The following is a 27,969-nucleotide window of genomic DNA, read 5'->3' as shown; positions in this document are numbered from 1 at the left end:
TATATATATATTTAAAATACAATAGAAGCATTTTATATCTTAAAGTTGTTGATATTTATTGCTTGATACAATTTTTTTTAATGTCAAACTTTATTTTACTGCAAGGAATATATATCAATGATTTCTTACAATATTGCATTTACCTTTGGTTTACCTAACAATAGAGTGTTGTAAATTGATTAAACAGAACAATTGATGTTATATCAGTTTTATCTGCAGAAACCTACCCCAGGTGTACACATTTTTCAAATACTTTGTCTGAAACACATACAAAGATATTCAGTCATATGTTGGCAATATTGTTAACTAACTAATATATTTCTGTTGTTTTAAATATTGTGTGAATGTTGAAGGTGATATTATTTCTGTTGTGTTAGCTTCTCAATCTCACTTAACTGACAACAACATCTGGTGTTGAAGGTAACTGTCTCTCTGGAGGTTTCACATATCTGTCTTGGTAATGGTCTCTCTCAATGGTGCTTGATACATCAGGTGGGGCACCATAGATTCCTGAAACATATATGTACATCAACTGAACTTATATGGTACACAAAGACAATAAGTATTTACTGACAGAATTTGGTCAATATTCTCTTCTCTTCTATGCAATAATCTAGAAAACAACTATTATAAAGAAATTAATACTTCACTATACAAACAGATCTGTACAATCTTCAGTACATCAAATGACAATTAAACTAATAAATAAAATTATCATAGTGTTTATTTCGAGCTCACTCCAAAAGATATCATTGGGGGAAATGACAAACATACCAATTAAGATAGAGAAATCAAAGTGTTTTACCTGACATTGCTGGTATTTCTTCATACTGTCTACTTGACCGCTCACTCCAGCACTGTCCACTGCTCTTACGACTGGTCAATGTATCAGTGGGATAGCTAGAAGATGGTCTGTTGTCTCCATAAGATGTCACCTCTATTGGTTGACTGTATTTCTGCTGTTACAGAAAAAAATTGTTCCATCAATTATTGTAATTTTAACAAAATATATTACATTAAAGATTTTATAAAATCTAAGCATTCAATAATAAAAATCACTATTCACGTTACTGAATTGAAATAAATATGAAGAAAGAAACAAACTAACAAGTTACAGACTAAGTTTAAAAATAACGTTTAATATCATTATTCAGTAAATAATTATAAGATTATCAAAAGAGAATCTTAAAACATACCTTCATACTTTTTGGTAAACTTCTGCTCATTGTTGATGTCTTCCAGTCTTCTGGATAGTAATGGCTCCTCGAATGACCATATCTGTCTGATGTCTCTCCTCGATTACCTGACATCACAGGTACACTGTTGTTACCTTGATAGATCAACTGTCTCATCTCATTGCGACATTGGTATGCCTGTTTCTCTTCTGCTGTTCTTTCAGATGAGCTATTTCTCACATTGTTACATCTCACAATACACAGTGTTATAGAAACCACAATAGCTATAGATACTATCACAGCTGCTACTACAATGATAATCAACAATGTGGCATCTATTGTGTTATCACTTGGTAGGTGCACAGCTGTGAACATTGGTGACGTCTTGTTACTAACAGTCAGTGTCAAAGACACACTAGTTGTTGCTGACAGAACTGGAGTACCACTGTCTTTCACAACAAACTCAAGCTCATATGATCCGGCATCATTTTGGTAAACTGTACGAGAGTAAGATAACACACCAGTGAACGAGTCCAGTTTAAATAACTGTCTCTCGTTACCTGAAACGATTTCATACCTGAGAAAAGCATTCATGTGACTGTCTATATCAGACGCTTTCAGAACTGTGATGTCGTTCTTACTTTGCGGATGATAGTGGACATTAAGAGTGAAATGGTCAACACTAGGAAATGTAAAATATGGAGCATTATCATTTCTATCCAATACTTCCACTTCAACATTCACTGTGTTATTCAGAGATGGTGTTCCATTGTCTTTCACAAAAACCTCAAACTCATAGAAATCTCTGTGTTCTCTGTCTAAAGACTGGTTTGTTGAAATAAAGCCAGAGTTGATAATCTGGAATGGCAGACGATATTGCTGTTTATTTCTCAGAGAATAAGACAATTCACCTCCCTTACCAATATCTGGGTCTGTAGCATTGATAAAGCCAATAGGGAAATTAGCTTTGTCATTCTCATAGGTAAGGAACTTGAATGTGTCTTTCGTAAAGTGTGGTTCTACATCATTCACATCTAACACTTGGATTGACAGATCTTTATCAGTTTTCAGAGCAGGTAATCCTTTATCTTCACACGACACAGTAAAGTGATAATGTTCCTGTGTCTCTCTGTCCACTGCTTTCTTTAGAACTATTTTATATTCCTTTGATCCCATTGACTGTAGTTTGAATGTGTCATCTTTGATATGACAGTTCACTTGTCCATTGTGTCCAACATCATTGTCAGTGACCATCACATAAGCAATGAAACTACCAACTTTGATATCTTCCAGAATGGTGGCTGTGTTGTGATTCTGTGTAGAAATAAAGTTCACATCAATATTTGGAGGATTGTTCTGCTGGTTGATGACATTTACCATAACAGTGGCTATGGAACTCAGAGGAGGGTTGCCACCATCTCTGGCTTCCACGTACAATTTTAAAATATCTTCCTTATCACTTCCTAAAGATTTTGATAAAAATAACTTTCCAGTATCTTCTTCCAACTTGAAATTTTTCCTCGTTTGTTCAGCTGTTTTTCTACTAAAATAGAAAGATATTTTACTATTCCTACCAATATCTAAGTCACTGGCAGATAATGTGACTACTGGAATATTCTTTTTGTGTTTATGTTCAATTGAGACGTTGTAGATACTTTGAGAAAATTGTGGTGCATTATCATTTTCATCTTTTACAGATATTTTAACATTTAAAACAGACTCCTTTGGTGGAGTTCCCCCATCTTTAGCAATGACTTCGATATTGTAGTCGTCTTTTTTTTCTCTGTCTAATTTATCTTCTAAAATGATTCTTAAGGTTGATAATCCATCAGCTTGTTTAGAGACAGATAATGAAAATAGTGCTTTATCACCATGTAACTCATATTTAATTAAACTGTTTTGATAACCTATATCTTTGTCAATAGCATTAGGTACAGGATTTTTTTTTCCTTTCCCATATTCTTCTTCAAATTGTATATTAATTTCTTTCTCAGGAAACTCAGGTTGGTGATCATTTATGTCTTCTATTATGACTTTAATCTTTAAGATCTTCATAAATGTCTTGGATTTGTGAACAGCAACTTTAACGATTTCAAAACATTCTTTCTCATAACTACACACAGACTCAGCATCCAATGTCTGAACAGTGTACAGTTTCCCTGTTTTCGTCACATTGAACAACTGTTCTCCCTTTTGTTGGAGTTGACTAAATGTAATTAAATCCTTGTTCTTTAAAAAGGAGCTATCTGATTTCTGTAAGTCAGTAGCAATGTCCCCTACATAAGTATAGGGACTATTCTCTTCTTTAACATGGTATGTGATATCTTCACTTGAATAACAATGAGAAAAAGTCAGTAACACAACTAGAAATAGCAACATTTCTGTTGTTGACGTTTGCACAGTGTCCAAGGGAAAAATTACTTAAAATATTCAATCTGAAACCAAAATAATTTCAGTATATTAATGGAAATCAGGAAAACTATGTATTTTGTTTTCTTTTCTGAGTTTTTACCCATAAACACAAAACTTCTATAACTCATTAAAATATTTGACTGATAACAGTGCCTTGCAAAGAACAAAACTGATATGATTTTGAACATGATGTACTAGAGACACATATGTTAGAGCAATTATTCTGCGCAATAACATGGAATAACTGTTCTAACTTTTTTGCACAGTTTTACATTTATTTCAGTTGATTTCAAAAATCTTAAATTTATGGTTCTAATGCCTTTTAACTTTATTTCTGGATTAAAACTTACTCCTACTTTCTGATAGTCTGAAGCAAACACAATTATATGTCTTAGTCTGAAGTGCATCATTTTCACTACTGCTGGAAATGAACTAACACTGTTGTGGCCTATATGAGATTGTTAACAGATTAAGATCAATTTCTGAAGAATATTTGATTAAACTACAACATATTCATAATTTATGTGGGTAATTTAAATAGACTAAATGCAATCCAATCAGATTTTAATGGAAAATTCTAAGAAAATATTAAATCATACAAATGATTCAATAAAAAATTAGTTGAAATATTTTATTGTTTGGAGAGAGTCATTCCCTTTTAGTGCCTTATAATTTAACACACTCTGAGAACCAAAACTATTGAAAAGGTTGCAAGACACAACGAAAATTTTAGAAAAATAAAGAAAGAAATGAGTGGAAATTTTATCGGTGTGTGTGTTAAATTATAAGGCGCTAAAAGAGAATGACTCTCCTCAGACACACTAGAATATGCTTCAACACACGAACTCACATAAAGAATCTTGCAAACTGAATCCCAAAACGAAATGAAATATTTTAGTTATCTCCCATGAACACAAACCCCACAAATTGCACAGAAATTATCTTACTTGGGGAGTTTAAAATGAAAAGAGACACCCCCACCCAAGCAACGTACTTTGCAACTATGACGCTCAGTCTTCCATCCGTATCCTTGGTTCATTAGTCATGGGATACAACTTCAGTAACTTCTGAAAGTAAAAAGCCACTTCTTACACACCAGTTAATACACTACATAATATTTAAGAAATCATAAGTTATACTGTCATCATCATTTTGCATTCATCTTTCCCAGGTTTGTGTGGTTAGAAGAACCTTCACCAGCACAGTGTCTCACCATCTCTTTCATTCCATTCTTACTCTGGCTTACCATACTTTCAGAACACGATCCTCCACAGCTTATTAAGTCATCTAGGTACCAAAAGCTATGAGCAACTTCTAAGATCTCCAAGCGTTTAAAAGAATATATTTTATGGTTGCTCTTAACGCCAATTCTATTCCCATATATCTGCTGTATACCGAGTCCTTCTCTATAACTCTGATGCTGTCTCAATACATCGTTCGTGCACCCATAAATAACACCATTCCCATATCCTCCTTTTCTGTATATGGACTATGACCAATTCCTAGATGGTTCTGTTTCCCTTCCTGTTAATAAAATCTTAGTCTTTTCTAGATTTACTTTAAAACTTCAGAATTCTAGGCTTTGCATCTGCATTATGAATTTTTTATGTAATTCTTTGGCAGATTAAACTATAAGAACTATGCCATTGCCCTGCAACAGTTCCTATATACAACTCTTATGTTGAACACTTCTGTTATGACCAAGGCAACTAAAGGACATTAAACTTTGCTAAATTCCTCACCTGCTGGTGTTTTAGTTGTTTTGGTGTCTATTTCCTGCATCTGAAAGGAACACTTCTTACATATGGCCACCCTATTACCATACACAGCATAAATATATTAAGTCTCAGCCCTATATATATGAATTTAGGTTGATGGTCATGTTTTTATAGATGGATATCCTTCCTATCACAAACAACTAGAGTATGGACCAAATGAAATATATTGTGCCAGCCACACTAATGAGGTTGTCTGACAGGACTGAAATGTCTCCATCATATCAGTTTGTATACAGAGTTGCTTTTCTCTGAGACAAGTCATTTTAGCTGCAGATATGGAGTTTACATTTCCTCTGTTCAGATCATTATTCTAACTTATCTCCCTCCTAGAGGGTTACCTTCTGTGCAGCTTGTGAAATCCATGTCACCCCTACACAATTTTTAATTCAGAGTTACTGCCCTTCTAAATGGGTTACCTTGTTTGCAGTTTAGTAAGTCCACATCTTAGTTTCTTGGTGTACAATATTTAACAACCAACTATTTGGAATATACTGAAGTTTGCCCTACAGTCTGGTGCAGATGATTGGGACGAGTCCATCTTCATAGTACTGATGGAGCAGGGAGTCTCCATGGCAGTGGTATGAGTGGTTAGCGAACAAAGTGAGTGAATGGGTTTCATTGTTTCTAGGATACTTGGAGTAATGGCTAATTTTAACACGTCAAGGTAAGAAGCAGAGCAGAAAGGTAAGAACAGCAATTCCTGTGATGAGAACTGTAACTTCTTGAAAAGATGAAGTGGAAAATAGCATAATAACCAAGATGGTAACTAAGAAGAGAATTAAACAGTTCTCGAGCATTCATATTAAACAGTAGGGTTCTTCACATCATAATAAAACTGGATGCTTCTGGGGACTGCATGGGCAGTTTCTCATAGCTGAAATAGTCAGAAAAATTCAAGGAGAAATTCGAAACATAGAAGCAGAGCTTAGCATCTAGAGGTTTGAAAATAAAACTAGCACAGACTAAAATTCTAGTTAGCAGGGGAAGATATAGAACTCAACTGTCATCTGAAAAGTGGCCAGGTTACAATTATTTACTATATACCCAATGTAAATTATGAATGCACAAGAGAAGCAATGATATTAAAGAGAATTTAACAGAGAAGGACTGTATATGGCAAATGCACAAGCCACACTAAAGTTACCTCTACCTTTCATCCTTCTACAGTCAATAACATATAAGTCAAGCACTGAGATTACTTCTCCTCATAGAATTGGCTACATTGCACCAAATAAAGGATCATGATGGCCCATTCACAAAATTTGATTCTCCAGAAATGGAAAAGATTTGAGCAAATGACTACCAACATCTTCTCATAGAAAACCTAAAGAACTACTATAACCAACCATCCAAGGATAGCCTGATATTCAGAGAACAGCTTGGAACAGAAACAAAGAACATCAACAACAAGAGTGATCCAATTTAGATCTATATCAGGTCTTATCCATCAGACATATGTTGAAAGGTATTTTAATTATGAAAGCCTCACATTTTTCTCACATAGACACCACTTGCTGTTACAAAACTAATAAGCAAATGATTAAGACTTCATAATAGACAGAAGGCCACTATATATATCACTATTCTTCATGTAGCCTTAAGGCCAGATTCCTCATTCCTTTGTTAAAATAATATATCTAAATAATTTCAATGTAAGTTATAGAAATATCATAAATGTGTCTGTCTATTATGATAGTTAAATAGGTGAAGTTTAATACAATCTTTAACTCTTCAAAATTCGTACATATTTGGTAGATTTAGTCTCATTTATAAAATTCATAGAAATCAAATTATTAAGACATTTCATTATGAAACTAGTCATCAATATATTTATACATAGAAGCATGTAGTAAACTCACAGATTAATACTACCTTGTTTCTGTAAGACCAAACAATGGCTGACTGAGTGGACACTAAACTAAAATGATGCAGTTTTAAAATATAATAAAATATAAGTAACATTAATATTGTGAATATATCAAAGATAGCAGCAAATAGCCCAATACATTATATAAAAGTAGAACTGCACATATATTCCCTTCTCCAACTGTTTCTCAAAATTAACTAAATACATGACAGCCATAGTAGAAACGATTTTCACCATAGGATTAAAATTAACACAGATCTAATATGGCTACCATCAGAATATTACATTTTTGATGTTGCAATATAGCTATATATGAAATCATTATTTCACACAATAGCACAAATAATATACAATAACAAACTTACCTTCATTGTGTAAAATCCTTTGTTGTATAAACTGTGACTTGGTCCCAATGTTCTGTTGTTAATGGTTGTCTGTGTCACTGCTGCTATGGTGTGACAATGGCTTCATGTTGATGGAATAGTGTTGGTGGTGAGTCAGTGGGGAACCAGCAGTTCCTCTCAGTCTTCCTTTGTGGAAGGGTGATATTTAGTGTGTATGTGCATAAGTGAGAGATGAGTGATGCTTACTCCAGCCTCACTCAGATTAGATGTTAAGTTTCACCTCACAGAAAAGACAGAAAGAGAGAGAACACAGCTCCACTAACAGTCAGCCATGATAAGTCTATATAACACCAACATGTCTGATGTGGAGGGAGACTGACATAGAAATACTTAGAACAGAGAGGTTATATTAACAAAATATGGTTGACGTTGTTAATGTGTGTGTGTAATTCAAAATGCAAATACAATATTGACAATAATAGTGTGTGTTTGACCTAATTCTAAACTAACTCTATCAGGATATATAAATGGGAAATTTAAAGGTGATATTGAAACCCTGTGAAATATATTTTCTCAAATCTTAACAATTTATTTATTTATTTTCTAATTATGTATGTAAAGTAAAATTCAATTTACATTTTCAGTATTAAATTGTATTGCACCAAGAAAAATCTCTGACTATAATTTCTTATCTTCCCGTAACTTTGCCTTATCTAACTGCAAGATTTTATAATTCATGTCTAAAGCTCCTCCTTTGCTTTACATTTGTGCAAACTTTTCCAAAGCATATATAAAATGAATAGTCTTTCAAACACATACAAAGATATTCAGTCATATGGAGGTAATTTTATTAATTAACTAATATATTTCTGTTGTTTTAAATGTTGTGTGAATGTTGAAGGGTGATATTATTTCTGTTGTGTCAACTTCTCAGTCTCACTTAACTGACAACAACATCTGGTGTTGAAGGTAACTGTCTCTCTGGAGGTTTCACATATCTGTCTTGGTAATGGTCTCTCTCAATGGTGCTTGATACATCAGGTGGGGCACCACCATAGATTCCTGAAACACACACATATATCAGCTACATTCATCACATAGTTTACATAATAAATAGGTATTTACTGATATTAGTAATCAATTCCTAGTCTGCTACAATGACAGGGCTATAATATAAAATAAAAATCAAGTTTTAAGTGTCCTTATCTAAGAAGCTGATTTCAATTAAATGCACACCATATCATTTCCTAATACAGTTCTGCTCCATTTGTTGCAAAGACACTAGAAACCACATTACAATTACATATTTATTAAGATGAACAACTAAATGTGCATGTTTTCCCAAAGGAAATGGAACCTGTGGATGAGAGAGACAGAGATACAAGAAAGGTGAAATGGTGAAGACAGATCAGAATCTATTACACACCACAGAGACGATGACAAAGGCCTGCAGTGACTAGTTTACACACAGTGTGAGAGAAGATCTGCTTTCTTATCTAGGCATGGCAAAACACACTAAAACAATGCTAGGTGTATTTGTGTCTGCTTACTGATAAGTCTCTTTGATAGTCTCTCATCCCATATTACTCACTCTCTTTGTCACTCAAATGCTCATCCCTTGCATTACACTTCTCTGTAACTCATCAGTCTGCTGTCACCCATATCTCTTTCACCCTTGCTTCTATGTCTCTAGCTTCCTGCATCATGCCCCTAATGCTCATCTCTTAATCACTTCCTCTTCTTCTCAATCTCCCAATCTTACTATACTATGCACTCAGTGTGATTGAGGATAGCAGTACACCTCTTCTGTTCATCACATATTGCACTCTCCCCTCTATGCTTTTATTGTTCACCTTCTTTTCACCATACGTTGCACTCTTTCACCCATGCCTATGGCTCATCTTTCAACCATTCACTCCTCTTCTCAATGTGAGTGAGGAGAGCAGTATATTCCTTCACTTTGCTGTACATGGCTTCCACTGTAACTACAGACATCACTGCACCTATTCTGACTCTGCCCCAAACACTCCTTTGTGCCATTCACAGAACCCACCTGTTTTCCATTTCCTCTGACACCACTCTGATCATTTGACACTTTTGGTTTATCTTTTAGCCAATGTAAACAAAGACCAAATGAACCATTTATACCCAGTTCACTCGACCTTCACCTTCACCTCTCTTACTTCCTCTTATCACCCCGTCACTCCTGCCACTATCCTCTTGTTCCTTATCTTCCAATAGAGACTACGTAGCCGTGGTCAGCAGGAAGGGACACAGCAGATATTCTCCCAACAACTGATGGCCAGGGCCTTAGGTTTAATTTAGATGGTTATGTGAACCTGCTCAAGACTGTGGTCAAACCCTGGCTGGAGAGGGTTGCTGCTGGAAAGCCTGTGTGTGTTGGCAGGATTGGGCTCCTTTCCATACTTCTGGAAAGAGTCAGAGATAGTTGTCTGAGAATTTCTACGAGTTCACCAGCCCCAATTTTTGGTCTTCTAATTCCTTTGGATTACTGTGTACAGGGCATGATTGAGAAAGGCACCAACCACTCTGCTTGCAACACCAAGGCCGTGTTGTTGCAGTGGAAGGGACAGCAACACCTACAGGATTGCTTTACTGTCTGATGAGATATTGATTCCTGCATTGGGAGATAGAGAACAGCAGCACCCTCAGCACACAAGTGTTAACCCTAAAATATTGCCACTTTTGACTGTATATTAATATAGCCAATCTCCAGATATTTCTAGGTCTTTTACAGAAGTAGAAACTATAGTGGATAAGACTACATAACAAAAGCAACATTTAACATGTCATAAAGATGATTTGTGTTGCTTAAAGCATTAGTAAATTACAGATTTAGAGTTGATTAATCTCTAAAGTAAATACTATGAATAGAATTAATAACAAATATGAATAAATGAGATTGTTTTACCTGACATTGCTGGTATTTCTTCATACTGTCTACTTGACCGCTCACTCCAGCACTGTCCACTACTCTTACGACTGGTCAATGTGTCAGTGGGATAGTTAGAAGATGGTCTGTTGTCTCCATAAGATGTCACCTCAATGGGTTGACTGTATTTCTGCTGTAAAATATAATAGTAATAAGACATACCCTAAACATAACATTTATGATTGACACTAAAATATGTAATAATAATAAAATTTACAGGTTTTTGGTGGTAATAAAAAAATTTTTTCTATATTTCTGATCAGTCAAATTTTTTAAGCCTGTTGTTAAGATTTTTTAATCTTTCAGTAGGAAAAGGCACAAGTACTGACATTTCTCCACTGACAAAACAATAAAACCTTCAGAATTTACCTCATTATGTTTCCTCGTTTCCTTCAATAATTATATACAGTATAAGTTAGTTAAAGTCAGAAACAATTGTTAACAATACTTTTATAAATGATTCCACAAAATCAGATGCAATACTATTGACAAAAATTAAAGATGCCAGACTGTAATGTATAAACAGATCTCTTATTATCCTGGTAAATGTCTTTTCAGACATTCATCTGCCATAAAATATCTTACAACAAACGGACAGCAGTAATCACAAAACAAAAATTAAATAAATAAGTATTCCACACCATATCAGGAATGGTATTTTCTTAACGATACATAAGATATATTTTGGACATTATGAAGCAAAACAATACTGTAAAATTGGTCAAGTGAAACGTAATGTCAAATATAAAGCACTGAGCTAGATCATTCTTAATTACACATTCTTTACTAACAGATTGTTAATTAAAGTAAAGCTTACCTTTGTAGACTTCTGAAGACTTCTGTTCATTGTCGATGTCTTCCAATCTTCTGGATAGTAATGGCTCCTCGAATGACCATATCTGTCTGATGTCTCTCCTCGATTACCTGACATCACAGGTACACTGTTGTTACCTTGATAGATCAACTGTCTCATCTCATTGCGACATTGGTATGCCTGTTTCTCTTCTGCTGTTCTTTCAGATGAGCTATTTCTCACATTGTTACATCTCACAATACACAGTGTTATAGAAACCACAATAGCTATAGATACTATCACAGCTGCTACTACAATGATAATCAACAATGTGGCATCTATGGTGTTATCACTTGGTAGGTGCACAGCTGTGAACATTGGTGACGTCTTGTTACTAACAGTCAGTGTCAAAGACACACTAGTTGTTGCTGACAGAACTGGAGTACCACTGTCTTTCACAACAAACTCAAGCTCATATGATCCGGCATCATTTTGGTAAACTGTGCGAGAGTAAGATAACACACCAGTGAACGAGTCCAGTTTAAATAACTGTCTCTCGTTACCTGAAACGATTTCATACCTGAGAAAAGCATTCATGTGACTGTCTATATCAGACGCTTTCAGAACTGTGATGTCGTTCTTACTTTGCGGATGATAGTGGACATTAAGAGTGAAATGGTCAACACTAGGAAATGTAAAATATGGAGCATTATCATTTCTATCCAATACTTCCACTTCAACATTCACTGTGTTGTTCAGAGATGGTGTTCCATTGTCTTTCACAAAAACCTCAAACTCATAGAAATCTCTGTGTTCTCTGTCTAAAGACTGGTTTGTTGAAATAAAGCCAGAGTTGATAATCTGGAATGGCAGACGATATTGCTGTTTATTTCTCAGAGAATAAGACAATTCACCTCCCTTACCAATATCTGGGTCTGTAGCATTGATAAAGCCAATAGGGAAATTAGCTTTGTCATTCTCATAGGTAAGGAACTTGAATGTGTCTTTCGTAAAGTGTGGTTCTACATCATTCACATCTAACACTTGGATTGACAGATCTTTATCAGTTTTCAGAGTAGGTAATCCTTTATCTTCACACGACACAGTAAAGTGATAATGTTCCTGTGTCTCTCTGTCTACTGCTTTCTTTAGAACTATTTTATATTCCTTTGATCCCATTGACTGTAGTTTGAATGTGTCGTCTTTGATATGACAGTTCACCTGTCCATTGTGTCCAACATCATTGTCAGTGACCATCACATAAGCAATGAAACTACCAACTTTGATATCTTCCAGAATGGTAGCTGTGTTGTGATTCTGTGTAGAAATAAAGTTCACATCAATATTTGGAGGATTGTTCTGCTGGTTGATGACATTTACCATAACAGTGGCTATGGAACTGAGAGGAGGGTTGCCACCATCTCTGGCTTCAACGTACAATGTATAAACTTCATTGTCAATGATAGCATCAATTTTATCAATCAAGAATATCTCACCAGTTTTCTTAACGAGTCTAAAATATTTGCTATCAAGATCTGACGTTTTTGGACTAAAATAATAATTTATTTTCCCATTATTGCCAATATCGGAATCTGTAGCTGACAAAGTGACAACAGGTATATCATTTTGAAAATAACTTTTTATAGTAACATTATAAATATTCTGAGAGAATACTGGTAAGTTATCATTTTCATCTTCTACTAATATTTTCACATCTAATACACTCTTTTTAGAAGGGGAACCTCCATCTTCAGCCTCAACTTGTACACTGTACATGTCTTTCACTTCTCTATTTAATTTACTTTCTAGGACAATCTCTAGTCGAGATATTCCATCAGCTCTTTTAGAAACTAACAAAGAAAACATTTCCTCATTGTTCTTTAAATGATAATTAATTACACTATTTAAAACTCCAACATCTTTGTCAATGGCATTTGGAATGGATTTTTTCATCCCTTTACCATCTCCTTCTCCAAAGTGCAAAGTTATTTCTTTGTCTGGAAACTCAGGTTGGTGGTCATTGATGTCTTCTATAATTACTTTAATTTTTAAGATTTTCAAGAAGTTTTTTCCTTTGTGAACAGCAACTTTCACGGTTTTATAACATTCTGTATTATATCTACATAGTGACTCAGCATCCACTGTCCTAACGGTGTACAGTTTCCCGGACAGGGTGACATTGAATAATTTTGTCTCCTTTTGTTGGAGTTGATTAAATGTAATCTGACTGAGATCTTCTTTGTCCAGGAGCCATTTTTGGGAGTTAGCAGTGATGTCCCCCACATAGCTTTTGGGACTATTTTCTTCTTTTAAACGAACTGTAATGTCTATACATGCCGCAGACGGGAGGAAAGATATTATTACCATCACAATTAGTAATGTCATTGTAGATGTTATCGTTCAAATGATTGCGAATGACCACGATCCTGGAAAGAAAAACAGCAATTATCAATGTAAAAAGAAAAAATATCATTGAACAATGATAATTTAATTTTCCAGCAATATCCAACACACTAATCGTTATCACAAGGGGCACGATCATTTTAAACTGATTCTAACTTACCTGGAGCATTTTATCAGATATTTGGACTGTTATCGACTTTTAAACGTCTAATTTTTATTTTAAAAATGAAATTCTCCAATTTGTTTCCATAAATAAATAAAAGTCTTACATTCATATTGGATCGCACCTTTAATTAGTAAAAACCACCTAAACCTTCCCCACCGGCCATTACGAGGTACCCCACATGTAGTCGTCTTCCATTGTAAAAATAACAGCCCAACAGTCATCGAATCCTTCCCTAACATCTCAAATAAGGAAAGGGCACAACACAATGTACCCCTTTACACCTCTAAACAGGCGAGGTGCTCACCGACAATATACCTTTAATCAGAGGGTCGGTGAATTCAGGGTTGACTCGGGGTTAAACAACAATAACATTTATTTTAACTATTCAACTAATTCAAACCTGAATTAAATTATATTAGTAATATAAAAATATTACATACATATGTATATTTGGTAAAACATAACACTTTTTCTCCATTTTTTTCGGATAGAGTTTGAGTTTTTCCACAGAATTCAGTCCTAAAATGTCCCGTTCTTCAAATTGCCGCCGAAGTTGATTGAAACGAAGGAAATAAGTTATCTCCCTTTGAATCTGGATCGTCTGTCAGTTGCTTTATCCCGCCTCAATGTCTGCTTTATCTTAAACAAGTTTTCGAATAAACAATATTCTATTTAACTCTACCACGGAATAATACGAATCAAAGAAATTTTCTCTGATTTATGAATATTAGTAAAATATGACGAAATTTGTAACTAAAAACACCGAAACTTAGTTGATTTTCTTTTTTTTTTTTTTTTGCTAACTGAAAGCTTCTTTCAATGTTTTGTGAAATAAAATTTATGTTGAAGTAAAACTGCCAGATTATTGGTGAAACAATTATTACTGTGTCCGTTTAGTGCGCTTTCTCCTATTCTCTCTGCGTTAATAGTAATATAGCGATGAACTAGAGAATTACGTTTTATTATGGAAAAAGAAAAAAGCTGTAGAATACTAAAACAATTATATTTCGAAACATGAGCTGTTAATCGATGAGTGAAAGATATATTTATACAGACTACCTAGACAACTGGAAATTATTACGCACTTTAAAAAATTATCTTTTTATTTTGATTTTCATTCTCTTAAAATTTTTTTCCCTTTTCGAAGATTATTGAAAGTGTAACACACGAACTAGTTTCATGTTGTCAAATATTTCGTGCATGTCATTTCGTTACGTAACTAAAGCTATTAAAAGCGTAACACTGATTCACGCCCTGACAAGCAAATAATAATATTATTCACTATTTTTATCTACCATCATTATTATTTGCTGCCATTACTTTGTGTAGTTCCTTTTATTTACTTTTAAATGATACCTCTATCATAAATATCATAAGAAAAGTATGTAAGGTGAGATGACCAAATTTCGAAACAAGGTTTTATGAGTATCTGACATAAGATTGACAACAAAGTACAAATGTCCAACACATTAATTGCATAATAAAGTTTAAAAAGGAAAGTAAACAACCACCTTTGCAACTACGTTTTTTATTTGCATGCCTTTGAGACTGAAAATTAATTCTATCTGCTTTAGTTCAACCATATTTGGAACAGATGTCAATCGTTTGGAAATATAAACTGCAAGAGACAGTCTTGTATTCTATCTGAGGGAAGACACTGCTCCCATCCCTACAATATTACCAATTCAAAATATCCACTTCAGCATCAGTTTTATGAATTTTCACTCTGTAAAACTCATGTATTTCTGCTTTTTCTAGATTTCTTTCATAAATGCTAACAGAATCACTGAAAATTACCTAAATCATAGGCTAGGCAAAATTTATTTTGCCAATGTTTTTGTTGTCAGTAGATTTGAAGTATCCTACAACTAGTTGGTATAAATACAATAGGTATTGGCAACAATGATCAATCAAATGTTTGACCATATTTTTAGTATTGATTTGGTTAGGGGTTAGCAAATGATAAGTTTGTTTATCAACTATACCTCAATCCAGGCTCTTTCAGTAGAAACAGTGTAAGCAATATACTGTGAAAAATATCAAATATTTGATATCTGGTATTGTTTTTGTTAGAGTGTAATGTTTAACTTAAGTTAACTTGCTTTTCTTAATAACAACACACCTTGTCTCATTAACATTCTTTAGTCGGAGTTTCAAATTTATTTCTAAAAAATCTGCTCATTTCTAATAGAAACATCTCAGATAATTTGATGTGGTAATTAAATGCTAGTTGATAGTTAATTAAAATATTTGCATTTGTTAAAAATATCCCCATTTGTAAGATTATAAGCTATTTAATATTGGAAATTTGAGGAATAATTCAATTTTGTTTAACAATTCAGTAAAATAAAATCTTTAGTCAATTAATTTCTGGCTGATATAGACAACCATTAATCTTCCTTGGTTTTAATGTTTCACTTGTCACCTTTCTGTTTAACAATTCAATGAGAGATTATAAAATTTATTTAATTTTTCCATGTTCTAATGAACCTATAATAGCTGTTGCATGAAACTCAGTAAATTTAATCATGTTCATTCACAGTAATTTATTCTTATTTTAATAATGCATTTACTAGAGATTGCATTGAGCAGTCTCTAGATAAATGTCTGAGAAAAGGGATTTAATAATGGAAATAATTATTCCTTAAAAGTAATTTCTGTATGGTGATTGTTGTTAAGAAGGGCATCCAACCATAAATACCCTACCAAAACAGATAGTAAAGCCTGGTGCAGTCTTCTGCCTAGCCAGCCCCTGTCAAACTGTCCAACCCATGGCAACATGGAAAACAGACATTAAATGAGGATGATGAAATTTCTTATAATCTTATGGAGGCATTTTTGACAAATGAGAGTATTTTAATTAATTATCAACTAGCATTTAATTACCACATCAAATTATCTGAGATGTTAGGAAGGGCATCCAGCTGTAGAAACTCTGCCAAATTTAGATTGGAGCCTGGTGTTGCCATCCGGTTTCACCAGTCCTCAGTCAAATCGTCCAACCCATGCTAGCATGGAAAGCGGACGTTAAACGATGAGGATGTTTCTGTTAGAAATGAGCAGATTTTTTAGAAATAAATTTGAAACTCTGACTAAAGAATGTTAATGAGACAAGGTATGTTGTTATTAAGAAAAACAAGTCAACTTCACTTAAACATTACACTCTAACAAAAACAATACCAGATATCAAATATTTGATATTTTTCACAGTATATTGCTTATACTGTTTCTACTGAAAGAGCCTGGATTGAGGTATAGTTGATAAACAAACTTATCATTTGCTAACCCCTAACCAAATCAATACTAAAAATACAGTCAAACATTTGATTGATCATTGTTGCCAATACCTATTGTATTTATACCAACTAGTTGTAGGATACTTCAAATCTACAACGTAACATTAAAAATAAACAAAGGGGTAAGGAGAGACATTATCAAAATGAAAGATAGTTAAGACTAAGATTGGACTTTAATATGTGATAATGAGTATTGTTGTCAGATATTATGTATGTTAAAAATCAAAATGTCTTTTTCAGGAAACATCTGCACTAACATGAAACACATGATAAAACATTCTGAAAATTATAAACTTACATGAAAGAGAAATTATATTGTAGTTGTATTTTTACATACAATAATGTACTGATGATTGCAATTTCTTGGTTAATCTGTTCTTGAAATATGATTATATTCTTTGTTGTATTTAGTAGTAGTAGTACAGACAGTTGTGCATAAGCACCATCTTGATTTAATATGGTGTTTGTCTCAGTAAAAGAACACATTTTGTTTTAAATTCAAGATATATGTGGAAAATTATTTGAAAACCTTTCAGGCATTGAAATGAGATTTAAACCTCATTAAGTACGACAGATGTTATTATTCTCCTTTTAATCACTGTTAAATTGTTAATTCTTAATTTTCTGAGAGTTAATAATATTTTGAGTTAAAATGTCTGTCCTTGTGGCTGCATTGTCATTATGATGGTTTTTCATCGTTAATGTTATTAAAAATTTTCAATAAAAATTTTCAAATCAACAATACTTTAATTTATTATTGATTAGTTTCAAATATCTCTTTATTTAAAAGAACCTACCATTAAGTGATGTCTTTTACATAATAATTATAGTTATAATGTTATTATGATATTCATTAATATAAAAGAATTTTAAGAAAATAATTTCAACAGCATCATAAGTGTTAAATAAAATTTAGCTTTGTGAATGATGAATGTTGATTTGTTAGATTTTCAACAATACTAAAAAATTTGGCACCAAACTACAAATATGAAAGAAACAAATCATTCATAAAAATACCAAAGTGAAATCAAAATTTTTGATGAGTGAAAAACATTGAAATACTATGATAATAATTCTCTTGTATACTATGCTGCAGAAACAATATGGCTTCAAAATGGATGAGACAAATGGATAATTTTCGTTATGAAAATAATCACAAGACACAATTTGTGCTTAAAAATTAGTGAAAACATTAAATACTTACTTTCATTATTTGAAGTCTCTTATCATTAGCTATAATATATTTTCTCATCAGATTTCATTGCTTGTCTGCTACTTTAGGTCGCTATGAGCTTCATACACAAGGAGTAGTTTTCTGAATGAGTCAGTTAAACTGGCTGTTCTTCATTGTCTGTTCTTCAGTTAGAGTGTATAGAGGAAATAAATAGTCTATTCCAGCCTCTATTTAACAGCTATATATATATATATATATACACACACACATATATTTTACAAAATAATTTAGCTAGCAAAATTTATACCACAAGCAATTTCATGTTACATATCCAGAACTTTGTAGATGAATTAAAATCCAAATTAAAGATATCAAAAAACAAATTAGGTTTTTAAATAGAATAGCTATGGCCAAGACTGAAATTTCCTGTGACCTATTTCTTCGGTATTTCTCTAATGGAAGAGGATATAAGCTAAATGGTAGTAAAAATTTATTCCTCATTTTCACTTAAAAAAATTAGAAAAATAAATGGAATCGAAACGTTCCATTCATTTATTTAAAATCTAATTATATATAATATTACATAATTGCAAAAGAAACAGATTTATTTATCAACGCTGTTTGTTATTCCTTTTTATTTATTTTTTTATATACTTTTGTTATTTTAAAAACAAATATAAATTGTACATGAAAATTAAAGAAAAAACACCATTAGATGCAAGAACCACATCTTCAAATGAAAATTTATCATGAAATAGTAAATTTCTCTAAAATGTGATGTTTTTTTATGCTTAGATGCAACTATGCATTTATGATATCAGGGTGTTTTACATATCTCCCTTGGTTTTGTTGCTGTTCAGTGCTTGATGCCATGTTCAGTTGGGTAACCTATACTCTGGTTACAGTTCAATGACAACATCTTTTTTGTCTGGAAAGGAACACAGGATAGTTTAGTCAAATTTTTACATTTCTGTGACTGCTTCGCAGAAGACTATGGATTTAAGTCCAAAATAAAATTCAAGTTGAGCTTTTCAAAAACTAGCATCGAAATTTTGGACACAAAAGTCAAGTTTACGGAAGGCCAAATAGGCACAATTTTACAAACCTATGTCATCCCATATTTATTTCTACCACTGATCTTATCATCCACATCATACAATCAGATCAAATCGAAAGTCCCAGTTTTTGAGAATAAGATGTATTTGCACAGACATTGGGGATTATTGGAAACATGCAAGTAGTTTTGTGCACCGTTATGTAAAGTGCAGTTATAGTGAATCAAGATTAAAGGAAATCGCAAATGACATAGCTGAAATTAGTAGTGATAATCAAACTTTCATGTCTAGTTTGAGCAGTCAGAAAAGAGCTTATGGCTGAATTCCTTTAGTGATTAACTAGCACCGAAGTTTCGCTGGCATTTCAAAAGTGTTACATGACAGTACCAACATATTTCAGAAAATATTTCCAACAAATATTTCCTCTTCCACCTATTGTAGACTTTAGATGTAATAGAAATATTAACCAGTACCTCTAATAAAAACTCCATTGGAGTTTCTGGACACTGCATCCCAAAAAACTCCCATAAGAGAGGTAAACTCTGTTTGTTGTGCAATAACATGAGTCAGACTAATTCCATCAAAAATTATAACAGAAATGTTATGATTTTCACAGGAAGGATCTGTAAGGATTCCCATTTGGTGTATGCAGCAGAATGCACCAAACACAAAATGATTTTATTATTATTATTATTATTATTATTATTATTATTATTAAGGTGGTGAGCTAGCAGAACTGTTAGCATACTGGGTGAAATGCTTAGCAGTGTTTCATTCATCTTTATGTTCTGATATCAAATTCCACAGAGCTCAACCATTTCATCCTTTCAGGGTTGATAAAATAAGTACCAGTTGAGTACTGGGGTCGATGTAATCAACTCACTCCTCCCCCAAATTTCAGGCTTTGTGCTTTTAGTAGAAAAAATTATTATTATTTGATGAAGACGTTCAGCCTATTTTGCTGGCTACGATGGAAAGTGTCTGCTAGCCATAGCCAGCAGACTAAGGTGATACTTCAAGAATCCTGCGGAGAACTCTTGCAGTTCTAAGCAATGATGATTTTTATAGGTGTTCTATCTTTATATTTGTACCAATCCTTTTGAGTAATGTTGGTAGTTGAGTGCTGATACTTCCAAGCACACCAATTACTATTGGTATCCAGTCCATTCTCTTCATCCTGCATATTTCCCACTTCAAATTGTCATAGTTGTTCCCTTCATCTTCTTCTTTCTCTTTGATCCTGTTGCTAGTGCAATATCCCAGCTAGTTTTCAAGTGAACTTCTGAACCACAGCAATTTTCAAGTTGGTAAGATTATCAAAATAGCTACTCTAACCTTACCATCAATGATACTTGTTAATTACATAATGTTGACCTTTTCTTAATTTTTCTCTAGATTTGAACTATTTCATCTACCCTTTCACCAAATTATGTCCACATTATGAAGAAAAGATCAAATATAATACATTTTAAAAGCTTTTATCACTAAAAATATCTATTGAATTTCCTCTCCCTAAATGTTAGCTGAAAGAATAATGTTGTCATTCTACCTTGAAGTATGATAAGTGACACGATAAAGAAAACAAAGTATTGACCATATTTTTATATTTAATTATTATTCTTTTTGCCTAATTACAGTTCAGCTGTCTTCTAGCTGTATTCTCAAAGATATTCCTACCATGGCCATCTCAGTTATGTTACTGGCATGCATTATCCAACATTCCATACCTTTTCATTTGAGGGTGACTTGACTGCTATTTTTAACACATCCTGGAACCAATTACAGGCTCTCTCTTGTTGGCTCATTCATTAAATTATTACTTAAAAAGTAAATTTTGATATTTTTCATAACTTTCTATGTTTATTTGTAATTTTTTTTTGTGGGGGGAGGGCAGAAATAATATTTAGATCTACTGATTATTTTCATTCATTTTTATTGCCTGTTAAATAACCAAATTTAAAAACAACAAATCATGAGTTATTTATTTAATATTAAATAAAACACTCTCACTTTTGTACATTATGCATATAACTACATTATACACATAGCTACATTTTACTATTTCAAGTAAATTTTATGTTGTTATAACAACATTAAATTTACTTGAAATTATATATTTGAAAACCTAAAAAAGGATATTTCCTTATGGTTATATATTTTCCATCTATTCTTCTAATCATAATTTATTTTCTTGAATTTCTTGTGATTAAAGAATCATCTGGTTATATTTATACAGTCTAATCGAATGGATATTGATATTTTTGGTCAAAAATATTTTTAATGATTCTGACTCGAGGTTTCTAGTCTTGCTTATCCCTTGACAGTCTATGTTTCAGCTAACCTCAGTTCTGGTTCATTAATTCAAAGAATTATTGCTTAAATGTAACTAAGCAGGAAATTCTAGATTAAATAACGTAATGAAGCATAAGTTAATTCTATTAGACCAAAACTAAATTTACTTATAATTTACCCATAAAGTACTGGGATTTGCACTTACATAGCATGGACTGCTGAGCACATTTTATGAAAATGAGACTACCATGCACACATAGAAAACAAAAAATAGTTTAAGTATCTGCTTAGTATATTATGGTGGCAAGTTTTACATCATCTGAAAAGTCATTAGTTGAACTATTAGTCCTTTTGCATTCTGTGGGGTACCGGAGCATTTCAGTGACATTAGAACCCAGCAAATGCCCATAAATCAAATGCATCTCTCTGGGCCACGATCGTGGCCTGTCGGCCTGTGCCTGATGGCCACTATCGTGGCCCATCATGCTTTATGTATTAATTACTCAATGTTTGTATTTTCTGTAACATTCTGTATAGCATTGTAAATAAAATGTCATTAGTCATGATGAATAATAGCTGAAATATATTCTGACTAAATTACATCAATCAGCTATATTGTAAACTTGTTCCTCTTCCCTATCATATTACTGGAAAAATTTGATGGAAACAAAAAAATTATGAAGCTTATTTTGAATTCAAAATGGAAATGCAACTGGCCAAATTTACTCATGTAAAAGTTATTTTTAAAACCTATTTACTTACTTATAAATCGATACTATAACCATGCCATAATAGAATTTTCTCCTCTTCAGAAATCATTCTATTCATGATTCTAAATTTTGTCAAAAACAAAATGGTTTCCATTTGGATACCTGTAAAGCTTACTTAAATTCAAAAGAACATGTTTGCTTTTGCACGTACACACATACATATACACATGAGTGTGTGTGTATGCTTGTGTATATATGTATGCAAAGAGAAAGAGAGAGAGAGAGAGAGAGAGACAGAGACAGAGTCAGTGACACAGAGAAAGACAGAGAAATGTTGGGGAAAATACAGAAATGTATATAACATCTATATTGTAAAATCCTCTGTTGCTATAGTGTGAGAATAGTTTCATGTCAATGAAGTGTGTTACATGAGTCAGTAAGAACTGGCGATTCCACTCAAACTCCTCTCTGAACATATGATGCTATAAGTGTAGGTGTGTAGGTGAAGGTACTGGAGGATGTATGTATTTCCACTTCATTGGCAGATATTTCAGTCTGATGATACAATTTCTTTTATAAAAAAAAAAAATGATTTAGTTTTGAATACAAATTATATTATAGATAGTTATACTATGATTTGATAGTTAAAACAATTATAATGCAATATTAGATTATCAATAAAATTATTAGATGTAAATAACAATTATATCATAATATACAGTGTATATGACCTAATTTGTGGAGGTGCAATAGCTCAGTGGTTAGGGCAGCGGACTCGCAGTCATAGGATCGCGGTTTCGATTCCCAGATCGGTCATTGAGAGCGTTTATTGAGCGAAAACACCTAAAGCTCCACGAGGCTGATGATGAACCCTGCTGTACTCTTTCACCACAACTTTCTCTCACTCTTTCTTCCTGTTTCTATTGTACGTGTATTTCAAAGGGCCAGCCTTGTCACACTGTGTCACGCTGAATCTCCCTGAGAACTACATTAAGGGTACATATGTCTGTGGAGTGCTCAGCCACTTGCATTTTAATAAATGAGCTGCAACGTCACTGGTGCCAAGCTGTATTGGCCTTTGCCTTTGCCTTGGAAAGCATCGGTGGCGTGGAGAGAGAGACTCATACGCATCGGCGACAGCTGGCCTTCCATAAACAACCTTGCCCAGACTTGTGCCTCGGAGGATAACTTTTTAGGTGAAATCCCATGATCCTTCATGATCGAAGGGGATCACAATATGACCTAGTTTAATGCAGTCACTCTATAACAATTCTATAGCTTCTATTTTACATTAAATTGAAGTTTGTGATAGAATCAAATTTTGTTAAATTTTATATAAATGCTTTGATATTCTCTAAAAGACCAAGTAAGTGTATAAACATATTTTATGAAGACTTGAAGATATCATTTCAATGAATTTCTGTGTGTGTATATTTGAGCAAGTAGTTAGGTGCATGTGTGTATGTATGTTATCTTCTGTTCATATGTATGTATGTATGATAATGTATGATAATGTATGTATGTATGCATGTATTTATGTATGTATAGATAGAGAGAGAGAGAGATAAATAGATATACATATATATGTATATGTGTATATATGTATGTATATATATATATATATTTATATACATATATATATATATATGCACGCACACACATACCAACACTTGCGGGTATATACAACTATAAATATGCATATTTATACATATCATCAACACCACTTTAACGTTCACTTTTACATGCTTGCATGGGTCAGATGGAATATATTGAGGTAAATTTTCCTATGGCTTGATGCCCTACTGTCACAAATTTCACTTGTTTCAAAACAAGGTAATATCTCCCAGTTCCATAAATAGGTGTTTGTGTGTGCATGCATGTGAGTGTGTGCATCTGTGTATGTATGTGTATATATATATATATATATATATATATATATATATATATATATATATATATTACTGTACAGTAGTGTTAATATATGTATGTATGTATGTATGTATGTATGTATGTATATATATATATATATATGTATATATATATATATATATATATATATATATATATATCATGTATATATGTATGTATGTATATTCGAATTATGAAATGGAAGCTGCTCTTCAGTGAAATATTTATCTATATGACATATTTATCATATTTGTTTCATTGAAAAGCCAGAAGCACCAGTATTTGTCTAAGAAAAAATCGCTTTATGGGCACATTATGTTAAAAACATTCTACACACACATACACACATGAATATATGCATACATACATACATTGGATGCTTGATAAAGTCTAAGCCATTGATAAGAAAACTTGGAAAATACTAACAAGCACAAATAATTTCCACATTAACAGTGATGTCGACCGCCTCTACCTAAAACAAAAGCAGGGTGGCAGAGGTTTAACATTGATCCAAAATGCCTTTGATATGTATTTGTGTGTGTGTGTGTGTGTAATTACCTGAATTACTTTTATCCATTTACAGAAGTAGAACTATTTTTTTAATGCAAGAAAAATTAAAATCAATTGCAGATTATGAGTTAACCAGTGATCCAAACGTTTACACCTATGACCAACCCATCTAAAAATATTTTAGACTACGTTATTCTGGTGTGTCTTACCTTTTTAAAACTGGTAGAGGAATTTTGCTGATATGTCTAGCATGTCGAACTACTTGTGTAGAGACATATTGGTCGGCACACTATTGAAAAGTGGGTCTAATTTGAATTAATATGATTTAATAAGGGAAATCACTCTAAAATCATCTTAGCCTAGCTAGACGAAGGGACGTCACTCTAATTCAAAATAGCTTAAAATGATGCAAGGGAATTAACTCTGAAACTTTCATTACTCTAGAACCGACTGTTATTAGACTATGCGTAGATGGCAATCGTTTTCCTTTTTTTAAATGGATCGGTCAAATGTAGAAGGAGAACATTCAGTTGGAGGATACTTTCCTTCCTCCCTTCAACTCGTCTTGAAGAATCTCTTATGGCCGATGAGCACTGCTTCCCATTCCAAAAGATACTTTCAATGACTAAAAGATAAAAAATATTAGGGCATGGACGAGATGTCGAAGAGATGTGTGTAATAGGAGGGATATTTGGGTTAACTGTTTGTAGGGCACTTGCAAGGCAAGCGTAGAATGATAAAAGGTGGTCAAGAATGACAAGAAGGAAGCAGGTTTAGAACATTTGCTCTCTTGTATAAAAGTAAATATTACATCTACTTGGAAGCATCGATACAAATGACATTGCAATTCTTAGAAATCACTAATTGTTCTTTCAATTTAACTTCTGCAATTGATTGCCAATATTAGCACAAATCCATATTTTTTGTGTAATGGGGGAAAGAAAGTTGATTAAATCAATCGCGATACTTCACTGGTACTTTATCTAAGCGACTACAGAACAATGGAAAGAAAAATTAACCTTCGCGAGATTTGAACTCACTGTAATGAGCTGTAACTAAATATCATTTCGGTGAGGAATTTTACCCTTTTCTGTAATAGTGATTGAATAGTTCTTGTACTTTTGTCATTTATCCATTTCTTATGTGATCATGAGTCTTCTTGAAACACGACAACCAAATATGTATTAAATATCTTTAGAGAAACTTAAATTATCTAGGAAATATAATTTAAAGAGATGATTTAAACATTTTTTGAATGTGCATATTTAACTGCCTATCTCTCCCTCGAGCCATCCATTTATCCTTTCATACGTCTGCACGCATGCATGTATGTCGTCGTTCAGTTTAATTTCAAGATTTCTTGCCAGCAGAGAAAGAGCCAGTTTCTAACTGAGATCCATATCTCCTTCATTGGAATTTCAACATCAACAACAGGGTATTTTTTTTATATATGTGCAAATTTGTATGTTTTGTTTTATGTACGTCTTCTCATGCATATAGCTGCATATCTAGACATGCTCATATATATATTTAAATGATAAACTTCTGGAAAGCTTTACAGATTTTTACGGTTCCAGTGATGGATTGAACCTGTAGTCTTTGAATTAGCTTTCTCCTTTCTGGTTTTGAGAAGCCTATATGTGTGTGTGTGTTCTCAGTCTCTTTTTAATTTGATTTCAAATTTAGCACAAGGCCAGCAATTTCGAGGGAGAGTGCCAATTAAATGCATTTACCCCAGTGCTCAACTGATAGTTATTTGACCAACTCTGTAACGATGCAAGGCAAAGTCAACCTCGGCAGAATTTGAACTCATAAGATACCGATGGATAAAATGATGCTAAGCATTTCACCTGGCATGCTAACGATTCTGTCAGCTCACTGCCTTATTTCTCTTTTTAATTTAGAATAAATTTTGACTGGCCAACTGCTTGGCAGCAAGGTTGTGAAGGACCGTATCTTGTTTTATTCTTCATCCTTTAATTCTTAAGGTCTAGCAGATTTTCATTGCCCCAAATATTGCAATTATTTGGAGTGTACAGATTAAGAATTTGTGTTCCCTCTCCAAGAACCCCAGTTGAGCCATACTTTGCTCTATATGGGATGATATGTAACCTGTTGCCCCCAAATAATAATAATAATAATAATAATAATAATAGGTATGAAGATGAAAGTGGATCTTAAGCACTGGATTTGAAAACTCCTTATCAATAGTCCATAGATGTCTGCTTTCTCTTGTAGATTTCTAACCACATTGGTGTCCAGAGGGTAGCTGATTTCTACAACAGATCCTACCGTTTTTTGTGTTCCAAAACATCAATATCTGGTCAGTAATATTTTTTTGTTGGTGGCTGTTTTAAACATTACGTACTCTTTTGTATATTCTGGTTTTAGTCACAGCACCAACATAAGCAGCATTCTCATAGATCCTGAGGTACTTGTAGCTTCTATCGTTAGAGATAGGGGAGATAGACAAGCCATTCATGTACATGTTCTCTACCTAGTCGACAATCTTTCCTCAGTTGTATATATGTATGAGGTCATTATTCGGTTTTATTTCAAGATTTCTTTTCAATAGAGAAAGAGCTGGTTTCTAGCCTAGATCCAAGTCTCCTTCATTGGAATTTCAATATCAACAACAGGGTATGTATGTATGTATGTATGTGTGTGTATGTATGCATGCATGCATGCAAATTTGTATGTTTTGTCTTATGTATGTATTCTCATGCATACACTTGCATATCTAGACGTGCACTTATATTTAAATGATAAACTTCTGGAAAGTTTTACAGATTTTTATAGTTACAATGATGGATTGGATATGTAGTCTTTGAATCAGCTTTCTCCTTTCTGATTTTGAGAAGCCTAATTTCTCAAGATTGGTATCTATCCCAAATAATTATATCAGATCTATTGTGCTTACATTTATTGAGCTTTTCAATGGGACATTCCACCAGTACTCGTTTTTATTATGAGTGGTTATGGCTTCCACCATACTGTGGGTTCTTATTTCTTTGTCCTTATGGGTACACAAAACATACATCACAAGGAGCAAAAGATTTGCTATAGTTGAAGTCAGATTTGATACAGAGAAGCAAGCAAAAGCTTATTCTACACAGTCACTAGAGTGTGAAGA

General features: G+C 33.1%; 2 protein-coding genes across 3 annotated transcripts in view; both read right to left on the bottom strand.

The window, feature by feature from the left end:
• Positions 1–30: 30 nt before the first annotated feature.
• LOC149132572 (protocadherin beta-15-like) lies at positions 31–7,918 on the bottom strand. Of its 2 annotated transcripts, XM_089362184.1 has the most exons (5): positions 7,598–7,918; positions 4,582–4,654; positions 1,197–3,610; positions 806–959; positions 31–510 (listed from the first exon to the last, which is right to left on the bottom strand). In XM_089362184.1, the coding sequence occupies exons 3-5, from the start codon at positions 3,552–3,554 to the stop codon at positions 392–394; spliced, it is 2,631 nt and encodes an 876-aa protein (XP_089218310.1). In that variant the 5' UTR covers positions 3,555–3,610; positions 4,582–4,654; positions 7,598–7,918; the 3' UTR covers positions 31–391. The 2 variants fall into 2 exon arrangements, with proteins under 2 accessions (XP_089218310.1, XP_089218309.1); XM_089362183.1 differs by lacking the exon at positions 4,582–4,654 and having other exon boundaries at positions 7,598–7,756.
• Positions 7,919–8,100: 182 nt separating this feature from the next.
• The window catches only part of LOC106878683 (cadherin-related tumor suppressor), a 40,326-nt gene continuing 20,457 nt past the window's right edge, over positions 8,101–27,969 (bottom strand). Inside the window, exons 4-6 of the mRNA XM_089363299.1 lie at positions 11,347–13,724; positions 10,509–10,662; positions 8,101–8,638 (exon numbers count right to left, since the gene is read on the bottom strand). Of these exons, the coding sequence (XP_089219425.1) occupies positions 8,517–8,638; positions 10,509–10,662; positions 11,347–13,724 (2,654 nt within the window). The 3' untranslated portion in view covers positions 8,101–8,516. The remainder of the gene's footprint in view (positions 8,639–10,508; positions 10,663–11,346; positions 13,725–27,969) is intronic.

The sequence above is a fragment of the Octopus bimaculoides genome, chromosome 14 (genome assembly GCF_046866305.1).
Source record: "Octopus bimaculoides isolate indiv1 chromosome 14, ASM4686630v1, whole genome shotgun sequence".
Taxonomy (NCBI): domain Eukaryota; kingdom Metazoa; phylum Mollusca; class Cephalopoda; order Octopoda; family Octopodidae; genus Octopus; species Octopus bimaculoides.
This window is presented reverse-complemented; position numbering and strand designations above follow the sequence as displayed.